Source organism: Pistacia vera, unplaced genomic scaffold, assembly GCF_008641045.1.
Source record: "Pistacia vera cultivar Batoury unplaced genomic scaffold, PisVer_v2 Contig57, whole genome shotgun sequence".
NCBI lineage: Eukaryota > Viridiplantae > Streptophyta > Magnoliopsida > Sapindales > Anacardiaceae > Pistacia > Pistacia vera.
The window spans coordinates 71,012-90,722 of record NW_022196412.1 but is presented as its reverse complement, the minus strand read 5'-3'; the positions used below and the strand labels follow the sequence as shown (position 1 = coordinate 90,722).

Below are 19,711 nucleotides of genomic sequence, written 5' to 3'. Positions count from 1 at the left end.
GTAATTTGTTTCAATTGTTTATTATTGATGATAAATAATATACATACATATATTTATTGGAGGTTTTGTTTAATGTTGAATAATTGGTTTAGGTTTGGCTGAGAAGGGGAGGTGGGGACTTTGACAAGGAGAGGATGTAGAATAAGTCATTGTTGGGGTGTTTGAACTTTGAATATGGAGTATTACTTTATCGAGGAGGACGACAAACAGGTACTTTTTATTGCGTATTGAATTGATGAAAGATCAACTACTCCAACTTTCTAATAAATTGTTCTTTAAATTAAGAGTGAGACCATTTTGCTCAAGCATATATATTGGATTGTCAAGCTCAGCAATCCATGAATGGAGTAGTTGTACTAGAATTCTGGGTATAATATAGAAAAGCACTGGCAATAATTTGCTTGACTTAAAAACAGTTGATTTCTACCGCATTTGTTGTTCCTAGTTATAAGATTTAATACCACAGACACCAATGTTTATCAGGATGTGGTCTTTGATGGAATTAAATATTGCAGACTCTGGGGAAAGACTTCCCCATATATATCCTTTTAGTAGTTTGACATGAACACCAAATGGTTTAAGCATGATGTGATTTATTGAGAGCAGTCGTTTTGATTGCCCAACAGCCCTCTTTAATTATTTCTTATTAAAAGAAGAAACAAAGAAAGGAAAAGGATACAGTTTTGCCAGGCATCACTGTCATGACGTGAGAAAGGGGGGAATTTTCATAATTTATAGATCAATTAGGCCAATGCTATATCAGATGTTCACTTAGTATGTGACTTGGCTGATTTAAGTTGGGACATTTTGTTTAGGTTCCTTGGACATTTACGAGTTACGACAACCAATTGCTATTAGAATAATGAGTAATGTCTGTGGTTGTGATTCAAAAGATTATATTATAATTCAAATGAGCTTATACCATCTTTTCTCATGGCCCATTTCTTGGATGTGTGTACCCTAAAGACATTCCTCTGCTTTTATTTACTGAATATTACTACTCATCATTACTTTAATTAATGATTCCTGAGTTCATTGCGTAATACTGTTAAATTTGCTGCTTGTTGTAATTGAAACACTCAAATCATTTTCATAGGTGTCTTGTCAGTTCTGAAGTAACGATGGACTAACCCAAAAAAAAAAAAAAAAAAAAAAAAAAAAAAAAAAAAAATAGTATTATTGTAGTTACCCAAAACTATAGATGTTAGACATAAACGAAAAAAACTTACCATTTCACTATTTTTTTTTTAATGACAAGTGTTTGAGTCAATTTAGGTGCACCTCGATTAGTCTTCAAGGTTTATTGAACATTATATAAATTTAATATTTCAAAGTAAGTCACAAATGTGATACGTGATCCCAATGTTTGAATCTACAAAATTAATAAATAAAACAAATATTTTTCTTAACCGTCTAACCAATCCCTTGAGGATCTACTTCACTAATTATTTCACATATTTGGTTGTATTTAAGTTTTTGTTATCTTGTGGAAGTGAAAATTTTACATAGAAATGATTTTGTTGGACTGCTTTTTAGCAATGTTTTAAAACCCAACATGGGGTGAAACCCGGCAAAGTTGTCGAGTCCTAGGTTAACCGGTTTGACCGGCGGTCAAACCAGTTGATAAAAACTTCTAAAATTTAGCAAATACACCCCTAAAAATTACAATTAAGTCTCTATAGATTTGAAATTTAGCAAACACACCCCAATACAAATCGACCGGTAACTGGTTGGCAACGACGACACCCCAAATGCAACCCCAATCGTCCCTTTAGCCAATTCCCCTTAAAATATACTCAAGATCTGGCAGAAATAGGTTCGATTTCAGTCAGATCTCACCGACACCAATGTCGGCATTCCAAGCCATATCTCATCAACGCCGGCATCGACAACCCTCCCCCATCACCCATAAATTACTCCATTCTTCCTCCCGACCAAAACCCACCTCACCCCACGCCCATTAGCCTCGCCAATCGCCGGCAAAAGTCAGTTGTTGCCGTTGCTAGTTTTGTTCGATTTTCGGTCAATTTACTCACCGAAAATCAACTATGTCACCACCATTGCATTTATCGACACTTTTTCTTCGAAAGCCCCAACATCTCGGCGGTCAATTGTTCACCGATCATCCTCCCAAATCCTAGGGTTTTGGGTGAATAGGAAATATATAAACCCAGCTCATTGAAGCTTTCAGGTCCCAGTTAAACCGGTTGAGACGGGTTTTAAAACATTGCTTTTTAGTTAAAAGACATCTCAACTCAAGATAGAATAGTCCCAAGTCCCAATCCTAACCTATGCTACAAATTCATATTATATTCACCCATCTATTAAAAAACCAGAACATATAATATCATGAAGAACAACCAAATGCATTTTTGAACGTTTGTCCTTTTAATTGGCGTAATTTAAACTAAAAGAGTGGCATAGAACACAGAAATTTTTATAGTGCCAAGTTGTGAATAATATAGTCCAATGCTAAAGTCACTTTTAACCCTACCGGCAAAATGTTTGATTGCCCAATCGATTTAAAAGATAGTCCCCAAATTACAAATGACTGAACTATAAAGCAATACAAATTGCGATTATGAGTCACATCAAACTCTGTTATTTGAAACATTATTTAAAAAAAAAAAAAAACCTTTTATTTTTATAGTAATAGTTAATAAACCATCATATTCAGAGAGAATATTATATATAATGAGAGATATTCAATCAGCTTTTGCCGTTATGCATATTATGTGACTTATAAATGCATAATTTACAGTGTAGTAAATACACCACGCTAAATCATTTTCACATTGCCAACTCCTTTCCCTTTGTGGTTTAGCTAATGTTGAGTCTGTTACACCCTTTTTGGATCCATCCTTTGTGCATCCTCTCCATGGAAAAAGCAAGTACTTCCCAATTGATAAAAAGGTTTTCAATAATATCATCTGATAGTTGCGGCAAATTCACTGATGGACTAGACAGGATCTTAACTTTGAAAGGGGATGAGATGACAGACAAACTTGTCTAGTTGTCTGATCAAAGATAACTGCAGCAAACAGAATATGTTATATATTTGAGAAATTCAATAAAAAGCATTATGGTGGTGGAGCACCATCAATGATTTTGAGAAAACTCAAATGTAGATAGATGCTTTATAAACTCACATAAAGATTTCATACTGCATGGCTAGAAAATTGTTTTGCGTAAAAATGGTAAAAGAAAATTGAAACTATACAGTAAATTAAAATTGCCACGTGACTAGTACTTTAAACAGTAATAAAAGAACGAAATTTTAAAATCATTTTGTGAACAATAATAATCCTACCATGTTGTTATCTTAATTGACATTCACATGGAAGCATTAATGAAACAGTCATCACATTTTTATTTTTATTTGTTGTGTCGATGAAGCGCACTTCAGCCTCTGACCTTTGTTGCAGATTTACATTACAAATTAAAGGATGATTCTAACCCTGGTTTAAGTTTTGTTCTTACAAAAACATAGTTAAAATAGAAATTAACAGGACCTATTTCTTCTTGGAAAGTTGGGCCATTTTTTAAGTTGGTCGGCCCAAGTTAAAATTTGGGAGGCTTGTTTGGCTCAATACGAGATCCCGTCAGTGTTTTAGTTCATAAAAGGAGCAGTGCTCAGCAATATATTGATTGTCAAGCTCAGCAATCCATGAATGGAGTAGTTGTACTAGAATTCTGGTTATAATATAGAAAAGCACTGGCAATAATTTGCTTGACTTAAAAACAGTTGATTTCTACTGCACTTGTTGTCCTTTATAAGATTTAATACCACAGAACCCAATGTGATCAGGATGTGGTCTTTGATGGAATTAAATATTGCAGAATCTTGGGAAAGACTTCCCCATATATGTGCTTTTAGTAGTTTGACATGAACACCATGGTTTAAGCTGATGTGATTTATTGAGAGCAGTCGTTTTGATTGCCAACAGCCCTCTTTAATTATTTCTTATTAAAGAAGAAACAAAGAAAGGAAAAGATACAGTTTTGCCAGGCATCACTGTCATGACTTGAGAAAGGGGGGAATTTTCATAATTTATAGATCAATTAGGCCATGCTATATCAGATGTTCACTTAGTATGTGACTTGGCTGATTTAAGTGGACTTTGTTTAGGTTCCTTGGACATTTACGAGTTACGACAACCAATTGCTATTAGAATAATGAGTAATGTCTGTGGTTGTGATTCAAAAGATATATTATAATTCAAATGAGCTTATACCATCTTTTCTCATGGCCCTTTTCTTGGATGTTGTACCCATAAAGACATTCCTCTGCTTTTATTTACTGAATATTACTACTCATCATTACTTTAATTAATGATTCCTGAGTTCATTGCGTAATACTGTTAAATTTGCTGCTTTGTTGTAATTGAAACACTCAAATCATTTTCATAGGTGTCTTGTCAGTTCTGAAGTAACGATGGACTAACCCAAAAAAAAAAAAAAAAATCATAGAATTTATTGAGTGTTTTAAGGACAAAAAAATATATTTATGTTTTAAGAAGTGAGGCATCTTTAATTTGATTACATAGCCTGCAGGGAGTCAATACATCTCGCTAAATCCGTTGCTAACTTGCTACCTCCGTTTTGTGTTTCCAAATCCACACTAATGCTCAATACAATTAAATGCTACATTATATGGATTTCACTTTTGGCATTATTAACTATACCTTACGTATAATATCTATGATTCCATAGTTCTTATGTGATCTCTAAAATATAACTGCAACACTTTGGATACATAAAAATATCCGCAAAATTTTCCCTTGTAATGGGTCATATGCCCCTTCGGGCTTTAGCACCCATTAACACAACATTACGGCACGCCCATTCTCGGGCAAAATATTAAATCTATTAAAATGATAAAATCCACCACAAGATTTGGAGTTGCAAGCTAAATGAAGTTATGAAGGTGAAGAAATGCTAAATAAACATATTCGCTACTAGATTAGCCAAAATGAAATGCCTAAAATTTAAAACTTTCCACAACATTTCTCATATGAACCCGATACTAAGCAAGAACATCAAAGCAAAATTTTAGTTCGATCCTCAATACACAAGATGACAGTAATTGGACTCCATTATACAGTTAGAAAATCGCGAACGTATTTACAAATTCGATTCAAGTTCTTTCTTGCTCATGACACAAAGGTTGAGCAAGCAGAGTAAGAGAAGCATGATTCTTAAAACAATCCAAATTCAGAGGAACCAAACGTTTAAGACTTTTTACATTGGCTCTGGCCCCATGGGCAATCAACAAAAGCGCAACTTGTACATGTCCCGCCATAACAGCACAGAGCAGTGGCGTGTACCCAGCATCATCAACAAGATCAACATTGGCCCCATGATTAAGCAAAAGTTTGACGCTCTCAATTTTACCCTTAAACGCCGCTCTATGCAACGGTGTCCATCCATTTTGATCTCTTCCATTAACCTTAGCCCCTTCTGCGAGGCAACTCTTCAATCCATGAATATCCTCCACTCTTGCTGCACGTTGCAACACATCACCCAGTTGCAGCAAATCGTAAAGATGCGTGTGACCGTTCTCAACTGCAACTGTAAAAGCAGTCTTTCCCTCTTTGTTAAGTATGTATTTAACATATTCCGAACAATCTAACAAACACTTAACAGCTTCTAAACGACCATTTTCGGCTGCTAAGTGAAGCGGAGTTGACCCGGTTTTATCAAAAACAACAGTTTGAGCTTCTGCAAGAGACGCACAAAACTGAATCACCTGAGCGTGTCCTTTACTCGCTGCGATGTGAATTGGGGTTCGCCCACTTGAATCAACCGAATTCACATCGATGGTATTACCAAAAGCAGAGATCAAAACCTCCATTAAGTCAACTCTATTCATTGCGGCTGCATCGTGTAATACGTGAACAATTGAATCACTGGCTTTACAGCCTGAAGCAATCAACAACTTAACAACATCGCTATGGCCCCTCTTAACCGCTAAAGAAATCATGGACCGTCCATCAGAATCTTTGTAATTCACATCTGCACCATTATCGATCAAATTCGTGACCAAGTTTTCATTTCCTGACACGACGGCGGATTTGAGTAACACAGAGAGCTGGTACCCAGTGCAAGCAGAAACTGCTTTGTTGAAAATGGAATTGAGTTCTGGGATTTGCGTATGTTGAGAGATGAGAAACTCAATCACGTGGGGACCCACAAAAGAGATGGGAATCGTGGCGTCTTTAAATACATGTGGACCAGGTTTGGAGAACAGACGGCGGAGATCGTCCTGGTGGGCTTTGCCCGTCGGAAGCATCGAAGATTTGACAGTGATGGCATGAGGGGGAAAAGAGAGAGCGGGTTGATCGGACGGCTGAGAGAGGATCAGAGTATATGATGAAGAAGAGAGTGGTGGAATTATGGAGTAAAGCTGATTAAAAGAGAAGAGAGATGGGTTTGTTGTGGTTAAAGAAACTGCAACAGACATGGTGTGCATCAAATTGGTTAAACGAAAACTTGTGTTGCACTTTTGGCCCTTTTTGAAGGCTATTTCTACTTCTTTAACATCTGCCTTCACCAACCTATCCATGACAGTCTTGATGGAAACAAAAATTGAATGAAGGAATTGAAGAAGATGAAGGACGGTGGGAAGGTCTTCTAGTAATTTGTTTCAATTGTTTATTATTGATGATAAATAATATACATACATATATTTATTGGAGGTTTTGTTTAATGTTGAATAATTGGTTTAGGTTTGGCTGAGAAGGGGAGGTGGGGACTTTGACAAGGAGAGGATGTAGAATAAGTCATTGTTGGGGTGTTTGAACTTTGAATATGGAGTATTACTTTATCGAGGAGGACGACAAACAGGTACTTTTTATTGCGTATTGAATTGATGAAAGATCAACTACTCCAACTTTCTAATAAATTGTTCTTTAAATTAAGAGTGAGACCATTTTGCTCAAGCATATATATTGGATTGTCAAGCTCAGCAATCCATGAATGGAGTAGTTGTACTAGAATTCTGGGTATAATATAGAAAAGCACTGGCAATAATTTGCTTGACTTAAAAACAGTTGATTTCTACCGCATTTGTTGTTCCTAGTTATAAGATTTAATACCACAGACACCAATGTTTATCAGGATGTGGTCTTTGATGGAATTAAATATTGCAGACTCTGGGGAAAGACTTCCCCATATATATCCTTTTAGTAGTTTGACATGAACACCAAATGGTTTAAGCATGATGTGATTTATTGAGAGCAGTCGTTTTGATTGCCCAACAGCCCTCTTTAATTATTTCTTATTAAAAGAAGAAACAAAGAAAGGAAAAGGATACAGTTTTGTCAGGCATCACTGTCATGACTTGAGAAAGGGGGGATTTTTCATAATTTATAGATCAATTAGGCCAATGCTATATCAGATGTTCACTTAGTATGTGACTTGGCTGATTTAAGTTGGGACATTTTGTTTAGGTTCCTTGGACATTTACGACAACCAATTGCTATTAGAATAATGAGTAATGTCTGTGGTTGTGATTCGAAAGATTATATTATAAGGACCTTGCTACACTTACTGATTAGATTACCGATTTTGCTATACCGATCCACTGCCCAATTATTGACTTCTCAAAATTTATCTCAATTCACCAAAAGTCAGTATGTCAAATCGGTTGTTGACTCGGTAGCTTTAGCATTATTGATATTATAATTCAAAAGAGGTTATATCATGTTTTCTCATGGCCCATTTCTTGGATGTTTGTACCCATAAAAGACATTCCTCTGCTTTTATTTACTGAATATTACTACTCATCATTACTTTAATTAATGATTCCTGGGTTCATTGCGTAATACTGTTAAACTTGCTGCTTGTTTGTTATTGAAAACACTCAAATCATATTTCATAGGATGTCTTGTCAGTTCTTAAGTACCGATGGATTAACCCAAAAAAAAAAAAAAAAAAAGTATTATTGTAATTACCCAAAACTAGATGTTGACATAAATGAAAAAAATTACCAATTCACTATTTTTTTTTTTAATGACGAGTTTTTGAGTCCATTTGGACGCATCTCTACTAGTTTTAAGACTCATTTAATATCATACAAATTTAATATTTTAAAATAAATTACAAATATAATAAATAATCTTAAGGTTTAAATCTAAAAAATTAATGAATGAAACAAATCTTTTTAACCATCTGACCAATCTCTTGGGATTTATTTCACTAATTATTTCACATATTTTGTTGTATTTAAGTTTTGAATAATGCTATAAACACCGATACTTTATATTAAATTTTTATATCAAACGACGTGTTCACTAAATCAGACAAATCACATATCACATTAACAAATATTTTATGAATGAGCAACCATCCATCCAATATGAACAGTCATCCATTATTATTGGACGATCGTTTATTTGAAATAAACTCTTATCTATATTTTAAATGGATGACCATTCACTTAGAATAGATATCTGTTCATAATTTAAACTAAAAAAATTTAATCTAAATTATTTATATACATCGTCCTCGTGGGAGGGTGGGCGTTCATCTTTTAATATTAATAAATTTTAAATTTATTTAATACATTAATTTTCAATCCTAATTGAGTTGGTATTAAATAAGAGCGAGCTGAATGCTGTGGTAATAGTGTAATATAAAATTAAAAATTGCATTGAATTGGGGAAGAGGACAAGCAAAAAGGAATAGTGAATTTAGCAACAGACAAATAAAAATGAAGCAGCCAAAAGGACGGGTGTCCATTGTTTTGGTTTCAAAATTGGTTGAACGGGCGTTCATCTCACAGTAAAATAGGAATCTATTAAATATGAATAAACGTTTATAAATTTTAGATGACCGTTCATTTACAAAAGACTCTAATATAATTACGTTTGAGTTTTAACTAACTGTCATATTCTTTGATACAAAAATTTCATATTTGGTATATGTAGTATTACTTTTAAGTTTTTATTATCTTGTGGAAGTGAAAATTTTACATAAAAATGATTTTGTTGGACTGCTTTTAAGTTCATACTTCCTTAACAGTAAAAGACATCTCAACTCAAGATAGATTAGTCCCAAGTCCCAATCCTAATCTATGCAATAAATTCATATTATATTCTTCCATCTATTAAAAAACCAGAACATATAATATCATGAAGAACAACCAAATGCATTTTTGAACGTTTGGCCTTTTAATTGGCGTAATTTAAACTGAAAGAGTGGCATAGAACACAGAAATTTTTATAGTGCCAAGTTGTGAATAATATAGTCCAATGCTAAAGTCACTTTTAACTCTACCGGCAAAATGTTTGATTGCCCAATCGATTTAAAAGATAGTCCCCAAATTACAAATGACTGAACTATAAAGCAATACAAATTGCGATTATGAGTCACATCAAACTCTGTTATTTGAAACATTATTTAAAAAAAAAAAAAAACCTTTTATTTTTATAGTAATAGTTAATAAACCATCATATTCAGAGAGAATATTATATATAATGAGAGATATTCAATCAGCTTTTGCCGTTATGCATATTATGTGACTTATAAATGCATAATTTACAGTGTAGTAAATACACCACGCTAAATCATTTTCACATTGCCAACTCCTTTCCCTTTGTGGTTTAGCTAATGTTGAGTCTGTTACACCCTTTTTGGATCCATCCTTTGTGCATCCTCTCCATGGAAAAAGCAAGTACTTCCCAATTGATAAAAAGGTTTTCAATAATATCATCTGATAGTTGCGGCAAATTCACTGATGGACTAGACAGGATCTTAACTTTGAAAGGGGATGAGATGACAGACAAACTTGTCTAGTTGTCTGATCAAAGATAACTGCAGCAAACAGAATATGTTATATATTTGAGAAATTCAATAAAAAGCATTATGGTGGTGGAGCACCATCAATGATTTTGAGAAAACTCAAATGTAGATAGATGCTTTATAAACTCACATAAAGATTTCATACTGCATGGCTAGAAAATTGTTTTGCGTAAAAATGGTAAAAGAAAATTGAAACTATACAGTAAATTAAAATTGCCACGTGACTAGTACTTTAAACAGTAATAAAAGAACGAAATTTTAAAATCATTTTGTGAACAATAATAATCCTACCATGTTGTTATCTTAATTGACATTCACATGGAAGCATTAATGAAACAGTCATCACATTTTTATTTTTATTTGTTGTGTCGATGAAGCGCACTTCAGCCTCTGACCTTTGTTGCAGATTTACATTACAAATTAAAGGATGATTCTAACCCTGGTTTAAGTTTTGTTCTTACAAAAACATAGTTAAAATAGAAATTAACAGGACCTATTTCTTCTTGGAAAGTTGGGCCATTTTTTAAGTTGGTCGGCCCAAGTTAAAATTTGGGAGGCTTGTTTGGCTCAATACGAGATCCCGTCAGTGTTTTAGTTCATAAAAGGAGCAAGATCTATGCNAACCGCCACTGAAAAAGTTTAGAAAAAAAAATTAGATAAAGTACTTGGCGTTCAAGTCGAAGAGAAATTAAAAGCAACTTGGAGATGCAGGGGATCGAACCCTGTACCTCTCGCATGCAAAGCGAGCGCTCTACCATTTGAGCTACATCCCCTCATGAAATCACTATCTACATATAAAATATAAATCGTGAAGTAATAAGCCAAGGTATTTAGAATACCCAATGCTCAGACTCGTTGTACTTGATCAAAAAATTGCAGTGATAAAGTTGTTCAAGGTTACGCAAGTCCCAATCACAGAAAAATGCCATGAAATTGAACGATTTTGAGTGTTAAAATTGAGGGTACAACCCTGTCAAAGAGCTTCAACAACTATGCCAATCAATGGAAAGCATGGCCAAACTTCTAAAAACACCACAGACAACAATGGAGAACTGGAAGTGCTTCATTGTACTTTCCCAAAGGCAATGTATGGCAAGCAAACGCAAGCTCTCATCAAATTATTCGCACGAATAAAGCTATATAACCGAAAACACAAAACTTCGTAAGCTTTTCATTTCATTGATGGTATGAATAGCAACATCACATAACAAAGTTATTGTTTCAGCAAAATTGAGGCCAAAAAATACCCAAAATCAGGGTTTATAGTAATCAAACCGATCAAAACTTTGCAATAAAGATACAATTGATCCTACAATTTACCATATTAGAATTCAAAACCATTAACACTTTAAAATTCTTGTGAAGCACCAACATCGTCTCTTCCTTTCCCCGTCTTTTTGGGTAGCAAAGTCTGATGAATGTTCGGTAAAACACCTCCATTTGCAATGGTGACAGTGCCCAAAAGCTTGCTCAATTCCTCATCATTCCTCACAGCAAGTTGAATGTGCCTCGGGACAATACGATTCTTCTTGTTATCCCTTGCAGCATTACCAGCAAGCTCGAGAACCTGATATGGACGAAACATGAATCAGACCATAACTTTAAAAGAACGTTTCAAGTTGTTAATTATTCTAACAAAAAAGCTGTTATAATTTCGATTTCCCTTCGTTTGTAATCATTAAAGTATTAAGAATTCAATTTTAAAAAAACTAAAAACTAAAAAAGTTTCCAGAACCGAATTTCTACGTTGTAAAATCAAAGCTCCGGTGGAGTATTTTCAATTACGGCTTCTCCATTTTCTTCTCATAGAAAAAAGCAAACCAAGATCGAAAACTGGCGAATGGCATAGGCAACCAATTCCTACGATCCCACAATGCGAAGAAAAAAAAACGAAAATAAAAAATATAAACATCCCCCAAACAATAAAATCCCAACATTAAAAAAGACCACCATTTTCTATAACATTTTTCAAAACAATCAAAGATATATAAGAACAAAATGAAACAGAAACTAACCTCAGCGGCAAGGTATTCAAGAACGGCCGACAAGTAGACGGGAGCACCGGCACCGACACGATCGGCGTACTTTCCAGCTTTAAGGAAACGAGCAATACGGCCGACAGGAAACTGGAGACCGGCCTTCTGAGATCTGGACACGGATTTTGAGGACTTGGGCTTGCCTCTGCCACCTTTCGTTGATCCTGTTGAACTCATTGTCAGGATGACAATCCTTATTTCTTTTTCTTGTTGTGAAGACGGTAGACTCCCGGAGGGGAAATCGATTTATATATAGAAGAGAGAAAACACGTAGTCTATTTTGATTGGTGGACATGACGCTCCGTAGATTGCCAGCCTGTAAATTCTTTTTATTTATTATTTATTAGACAAAATTTGCACGTGACGTGTTCCAATAGCGTGAAAACTGGCGTTTTGTCGGGGTTACGTGATCCTAGAGTTAAGTTATTTTATATTAGTTGATTATAAAATTTAATTGTCTTATCGTAATCTTTTAATACTAATAATAGTTATTATTGGTAATATTTGAAGTAATCTGATGACCTCTATTTTTTTAAATATTATAAGATTACTAATGTAATTTTATTTTTGTTACAATTCTATCCCTTATTAATAAAATTTTAGAACAATAATACCCTTATTTTAAAATTACTTTATATGAATATGGCTCTTATTATTTCACCCCAATTAATTAACTTTTTTGACAAAATTACCCTTGAATTCAAAACAAATTTTAGCTCACCCAAGCCAACACCCTTACCCACTTGTCGCTGGCCAAACCACCGTCGGTTGCCACTAGAAGTCACCGAAAGAAGCTGAAAATCACCGTGAGTAGTCTACCATCACTGAGAGGCTTCGATATGTTCGTTTTCAGCCAAATTCATGGCCTTTATCAGCCATATCTGGATGAGATATGGCCATGGATCTGGTCGAAATAGATCTAGCCGTTAAAAGTCATGGATCTGGTTGTTAATGGACAGATCCATCGATCTAGCTGAAAATTGTCAAAATAGATTTGACCATTTCCAGCAAGATCTACTCCAATATGACATTTTTTGCCATCAATATGGTAAGAAACGGTTACATCAGAGCCTCTAAGCTACTCACAGCAACTCCAGGCGACTTCCAGCGATTGCCAACGGTGAATGGCGATGGCTTGGGATGATGGGGGTGATTTTATTATAAATTAAAATTTTATATAAGCGCAGATGTTTTAGCTAAATCTGAAATGTTAGAGGTTAAAAAAATTATTCAAAAAATAATATTATATTAATATTTAAAAAGAGGGTAATTTAATAATTTAAATAAAATACCCACTAATTTATTTATCCCAACCAAACATATTAATATAACACATTTTCTTAATAATCTTCAAGGTAATATAATTTTCCAGTACTCTAACATTCCCTAAACCAAACGCACACTAAGTGATATACTGTGACCAAATTTAAAATATAAAGATATACAAGTGAAGTATTTTGTCGAAAATTCATTTTTAAGGCTTTGGGAAAATAATAAGAAAAATTTGATGAAATTTATGATTACAGTTAATGTTTATTGACTTTATTCTATATAAAAATACCATTAAAACTTAAATAATTCATTGAACGTATAAAAATAATATGGATGAATCTGGCTTTATCGATATCCTTGTACAATTTAGGAAAAACTATTATAAGACGATAAAAGTTAACTAAAGCCAATAAATCTAGCTTAAAAATTTCATTTTGAAAAATATCTCAATAAATAGGGAACATTTTGGTCATTTTACAAGGAAATAAATGTCCTAAAACCAAAACCTCAAAATTAAAACAAATAATAATTTGTAAATTCAGTATCAAGAAATTCCAATTGATTTAACTTGCTTAGTTGCTTTAAGGGCTCCCTTTGCCGATTGCAATTTGATATTCATTCTAACCTGTAGTTAACACAAATTTTTAACTTTTTAATATAGTTTCAACAATCTTCTTTTATTAAAATCTAATACCCCAATTAATTTGACACAACATTGTTGCTATGCAATCCTTCAAATTTCAGAAAAACTCAAATATAATTGTAATTAACGAGATAATGTTAATATATATGTATATCATCAAGGCATGCACTAAAGCTTAACATTCCAAACAGATCCAATAATTATAAAAAATGAAAAGAAAGATGAGATTTTTACTCATTAGTCCAAAATGAAATTTACACATTGAAGAATGAAATCCAACTTTCACTACATGCTTATCAACAAAATCAACCTAAACTATTCTTGTAATCCCTAAAACTCCTGAGAGACAGATCCGATCTCTCCCTTTTTGGTCCCAACTTTCTTAGGCAGCAGATTCTGATGAATATTCGGCAAAACACCTCCATTTGCAATTGTCACGGACCCCATCAACTTGCTCAACTCCTCATCGTTGCTAACGGCCAATGAATGTGCCTAGGTATAATCCTGTTTTCTTGTTATCACTCGCTGCATTCCCAGCCAACTCCAGAACCTAGAGACACCATAAAAAAGCAAACCGCTTAATCGTCAACAAATACAAGTTATACAACAGAATTTTACAAAACAAATACAATAGAAGAAATATGCGAATACCTCAGCAGCGAGATACTCGAGAACAGCAGAGAGGTAGACTGGAGAGCCACATCCAACACGCTGCGCATATCGGCCTTTCTTGAGGAAGCGAGCGACTCGGCCAACGGAAACTGGAGGCCAGCCTTATGTGATCGACTCACCGATTGGTGTTCTTGGACTTGCCTCTACCGCCCTCGTTAATGCTCCTTGTGAACTCATAGTAGTTTTTTTCTTTTCAAGATGTTGGCTGAAGAAGGGGAGTGAGTACGTTGAAGAGTTTGAAAGGCCCTGTGAGAGTGGCTCTGTTCTTTTCGTTTAAATAGAGCATAAGGATGCATTCTGATGGTAGTTTGGGATTCTCGCGGATGGGTGGTGACGTGTCTAAAAAGAGTGGTTTTTTTCGTGGTTTCTCGTTTTAGACAGATTGCCAGCGTGGCTAGGCAGGGTTTTCTTGTTGACAAAAGATTTGAGCGGGAAATAAAATTTTTGAACTACTGACCTTCTACTAATTTCCGTTTGTCTACGATGTCGTTTTAGAAAGAAAATCAAACGAATCACAGGCCATTTTGTTATATCGCGGCCCAAATCACCTGCCTGTAATGAAGTCCTAAATTAAATTTACTTTTAAATTATTTTTATTAGGCCACTTTCAAAAAAATATTTATATGATCAAAACTCTTATTATAAAATATCTCTCTATAAAAACAAGGTTTAAAAAACTCATAAATATAAATTAAATAATGAATGTGACTCTCTACATCTAGAAAATCAAATTTCACTCTTTAACCTAATTTTAATTAATAAATTACAAGTTTTCATGCATTTTATTTATAATTATCTCTCTTTTTAAGTTTTTCTTGAAAATAAAAAGTATCTTCATTAAATTTAAAAAGTCGATTGGATTTTAATAAAAAATGTATTCTTTATATTTAGAAATAAATGAAGATCTTTTTATTTATATAAAAATGCTCTTTAAAAATAAAGAACATCATTAAAGATGTTTATAAGCAATTTTGACATCCCTCTTATTATATACAAACCTTAAAATTCTTAATATCTTATTCAAACCGTACTTTGCTAAAATATTTTTGAAAACTTAAAAAAAAAAAAAAGTATTTTTAATGAAGAAATAAGTTTGCTTGAAAATAGACATGTTATACCAACAATATAAAGCTATAAAATTTAAGGTTGTAATTATTTTCTGAAAAATAAGTTATATCTTTAATTTTAGTATTTTCAGCATCCATACTCGTAGATCCCAATTCTAGGCTTATTTTTTAGGGTAAAGCTACGTGTACAAAGAAAGTTTATACAACTGATGAGGTAAACCAAGTGTCACAAGACATAAAGACCTACATGACATTAGTTATATGGTCCCCTAATGTCACGTGACATGTCATGTAGTTTATAATATCATTACCCTATTTTTAACAATGTTCTTAAAAGGCTATAAACCTACAACTAACTATCCCAATCAATAACATGACTCACATGAGTCCAATTATTTATGAAGATTTTTCTTCTTTCTTTCGGTTTTAATTATTTTCAAGACTTAATTTGGTCATTTGATTTCTAAATTTTAAGAGCATTCATAGAATTTATAAATTGTAAGGGGTTGGCCTGATAGTAAAAAACATTTGCTCATTTTATGATTTTTGGATTAAAGTTCAAACCACATAGGGTTCATCTACTATCACACAAGTTGGTCTAGACATTATGTTATAAAAAAAAATAAAAAAAATCATAGAATTTATTGAGTGTTTAAGGACAAAAAAATATATTTATGTTTTTAAGAAGTGAGGCATCTTTAATTTGATACATAGCCTGCAGGGAGTCAATACATCTCGCTAAATCCGTTGCTAAATTGCTACCTCCGTTTTGTGTTTCCAAATCCACACTAATGCTCAATACAATTAAATGCTACATTATATGGATTTCACTTTTGGCATTATTAAACTATACCTTACGTATAATATCTATGATTCCATAGTTCTTATGTGATCTCTAAAATATAACTGCAACACTTTGGATACATAAAAATATCCGCAAAATTTTCCCTTGTAATGGGTCATATGCCCCTTCGGGCTTTAGCACCCATTAACACAACATTACGGCACGCCATTCTGGGCAAAATATTAAATCTATTAAAATGATAAAATCCACCAAAGATTTGGAGTTGCAAGCTAAATGAAGTTATGAAGGTGAAGAAATGCTAAATAAACATATTCGCTATAGATTAGCCAAAATGAAATGCCTAAAATTAAAACTTTCCACAACATTTCTCATATGAAACCCGATACTAAGCAAGAACATCAAAGCAAAATTTCAGTTCGATCCTCAATACACAAGCTGACAGTAATTGGACTCCATTATACAGTTAGAAAATCGCGAACGTATTTACAAATTCGATTCAAGTTCTTCTTGCCTCATGACACAAAGTTGAGCAAGCAGAGTAAGAGAAGCATGATTCTTAAAACATCCAAATTCAGAGGAACCAAACGTTTAAGACTTTTTACATTGGCTCTGGGCCCCATGGGCAATCAACCAAAAGCGCAACTTGACATGTCACGCCATAACAGCACAGAGCAGTGGCGTGTACCCAGCATCATCAACAAGATCAACATTGGCCCATGATTAAGCAAAAGTTTAACGCTCTCAATTTACCCTTAAACGCCGCTCTATGCAACGGTGTCCATCCATTTGATCTCTTCCATTAACCTTAGCCCCTTCTGCGAGGCAACTCTTCAACCATGAATATCCTCCACTCTTGCTGCACGTTGCAACACAATCACCAGTTGCAGCAAATCGTAAAGATGCGTGTGACCGTTCTCAACTGCAACTGTAAAAGCAGTCTTTCCCTCTTGTTAAGTATGTATTTAACATATTCCGAACAATCTAACAAACACTTAACAGCTTCTAAACGACCATTTTCGGCTGCTAAGTGAAGCGGAGTTGACCGGTTTTATCAAAAACAACAGTTTGAGCTTCTGCAAGAGACGCACAAAACGAATCACCTGAGCGTGTCCTTTACTCGCTGCGATGTGAATTGGGGTTCGCCACTTGAATCAACCGAATTCACATCGATGGTATTACCAAAAGCAGAGATCAAAACCTCCATTAAGTCAACTCTATTCATTGCGGCTGCATCGTGTAATACGTGAACAATTGAATCACTGGCTTTACAGCCTGAAGCAATCAACAACTTAAACAACATCGCTATGGCCCCTCTTAACCGTAAAGAAATCATGGACCGTCCATCAGAATCTTTGTAATTCACATCTGCACCATTATCGATCAAATTCGTGACCAGTGTTTCATTCCTGACACGACGGCGGATTTGAGTAACACAGAGAGCTGGTACCCAGTGCAAGCAGAAAATGCTTTGTTGAAAATGGAATTGAGTTCTGGGATTTGCGTATGTTGAGAGATGAGAAAACAATCACGTGGGGACCCACAAAAGAGATGGGAATCGTGGCGTCTTTAAATACATGTGGACAGGTTTGGAGAACAGACGGCGCAGAGCGTCCTGGTGGGCTTTGCCCGTCGGAAGCATCGAAGATTTGACAGTGATGGCATGAGGGGGAAAAAGAGGAGAGCGGGTTGATCGGACGGGCTGAGAGAGGATCAGAGTATGATGAGAAGAGAGAGAGTGGTGGAATTATGGAGGTAAAGCTGATCAAAAGAGAAGAAAGATGGGTTTGTGTGGTTAAAGAAACTGCAACGACATGGTGTGCATCAAATGGTTAAACGAAAACTTGTTTGCACTTTTGGCCCTTTTTGAAGGCTTTCTACTTCTTTAACATCTGCCTTCACCAACCTATCCATGACAGTCTTGATGGAAACAAAAATTGAATGAAGGAGTTGAAGAAGATGAAGGACGGTGGGTTGGTCTTCTCGTTGTTGTTTCAATGTTTATTATTGATGATAAATAATATACATACATATTTTTATTGGAGGTTTTGTTAATGTTGAATAATTGGTTTAGGTTTGGCTGAGAAGGGGAGGTGGGGACTTTGACAAGGAGAGGATGTAGAATAAGTCATTGTGGGGTGTTGAACTTGAATATGGAGTATTACTTTACGAGGAGGACGACAAACAGGTACTTTTATTGCGTATTGAATTGTGAGAAGATCAACTACTCCAACTTCTAATCAATTGTTCTTTAAATTGAGAGTGAGACCAATTGCTCAAGCATATATATTGGATTGTCAAGAGCAGCAATCCATGAATGGAGTAGTTGTACTAGATTGTTGGTATAATATAGAAAAGCACTGGTAATAATTTGCTTGACTTAAAAAACAGTTGATTTCTACCGCATTGTTGTTCTAGTTATAAGATTTAATACCACAGACACCAATGTTTATCAGGATGTGGTCTTTGATGGAATTAAATATTGCAGACTGGGGAAAGGACTTCCCCATATATATCCTTTTAGTAGTTTGACATGAACACCAAATGGTTTAAGCATGATGTGATTTATTGAGAGCAGTCGTTTTGATTGCCCAGCAGCCTCTTTAATTATTCTTATTAAAAGAAGAAACAAAGAAAGGAAAAGGACAGTTTTGTCAGGCATCACTGTCATGACTTGAGAAAGGGGGGATTTTTCATAATTTATAGATCAATTAGGCCAATGCTATATCAGATGTCACTTAGTATGTGACTTGGTGATTTAAGTTGGGACATTTGTTTAGGTTCCTTGGACATTTACGACAACCATTGCTATTAGAATAATGAGTAATGTCTGTGGGTGTGATTCGAAAGATTATATTATAAGGACCTGCTACACTACTGATTAGATTACCGATTTTGCTATACGATCCACTGCCCAATTATTGACTTCTCAAAATTTATCTCAATTCACCAAAAGTCAGTATGTCAAATCGGTTGTTGACTCGGTAGCTTTAGCATTATTGATATTATAATTCAAAAGAGGTTATATCATGTTTCTCATGGCCCAATTCTTGGATGTTTGTACCCATAAAAGACATTCCTGCTTTTATTACTGAATATTACTACTCATCATTACTTTAATAATGATTCGGGTTCATTGCGTAATACTGTTAAACTTGCTGCTGTTTGTTATTGAAAACACTCAAATCTATTTCATAGGAGTCTTGTCAGTTCTTAAGTACGATGGATTACCCAAAAAAAAAAAAAAAAAAAAAAGTATTATTGTAATTACCCAAACTAGATGTTGACATAAATGAAAAAAAATTACCAATTCACTATTTTTTTTTTTAATGACGAGTTTTTGAGTCCATTTGGGACGCATCTCACTAGTTTTAAGACTCATTTAATATCATACAAATTTAATATTTTAAAATAA

At 34.3% G+C, this 19,711-nt stretch overlaps 2 protein-coding genes, 1 non-coding gene and 1 pseudogene across 3 annotated transcripts; all 4 read right to left on the bottom strand.

The window, feature by feature from the left end:
- Positions 1-4,919: 4,919 nt before the first annotated feature.
- LOC116108770 (poly [ADP-ribose] polymerase tankyrase-2-like) lies at positions 4,920-6,636 on the bottom strand. Its single transcript, XM_031395004.1, has one exon. The coding sequence runs from the start codon at positions 6,563-6,565 to the stop codon at positions 5,138-5,140; it is 1,428 nt and encodes a 475-aa protein (XP_031250864.1). The 5' UTR covers positions 6,566-6,636; the 3' UTR covers positions 4,920-5,137.
- Positions 6,637-10,504: 3,868 nt separating this feature from the next.
- On the bottom strand, positions 10,505-10,577 carry TRNAA-UGC. The gene has a single exon. It is a non-coding gene; the product is annotated as a tRNA-Ala (tRNA).
- Positions 10,578-10,945: 368 nt separating this feature from the next.
- Positions 10,946-12,047, bottom strand: LOC116108771 (histone H2AX-like). Its single transcript, XM_031395005.1, has 2 exons — positions 11,820-12,047; positions 10,946-11,371 (listed from the first exon to the last, which is right to left on the bottom strand). Exons 1-2 carry the CDS (start codon positions 12,015-12,017, stop codon positions 11,153-11,155), a joined length of 417 nt encoding a protein of 138 aa, XP_031250865.1. The 5' UTR covers positions 12,018-12,047; the 3' UTR covers positions 10,946-11,152.
- Positions 12,048-13,963: 1,916 nt separating this feature from the next.
- LOC116108803 lies at positions 13,964-14,604 on the bottom strand (annotated as a pseudogene).
- Positions 14,605-19,711: the final 5,107 nt, after the last annotated feature.

Coding starts and splice junctions, on each gene's coding strand:
- LOC116108771 (XM_031395005.1), bottom strand. CDS start 12,017: ATGAGTTCAACAGGATCAACGAAAGGTGGCAGAGGCAAGCCCAAGTCC. Junction 11,372..11,819: donor TTGAATACCTTGCCGCTGAG/GTTAGTTTCTGT, acceptor CGTCCATATCAG/GTTCTCGAGCTTGCTGGTAA.
- LOC116108770 (XM_031395004.1), bottom strand. CDS start 6,565: ATGGATAGGTTGGTGAAGGCAGATGTTAAAGAAGTAGAAATAGCCTTC.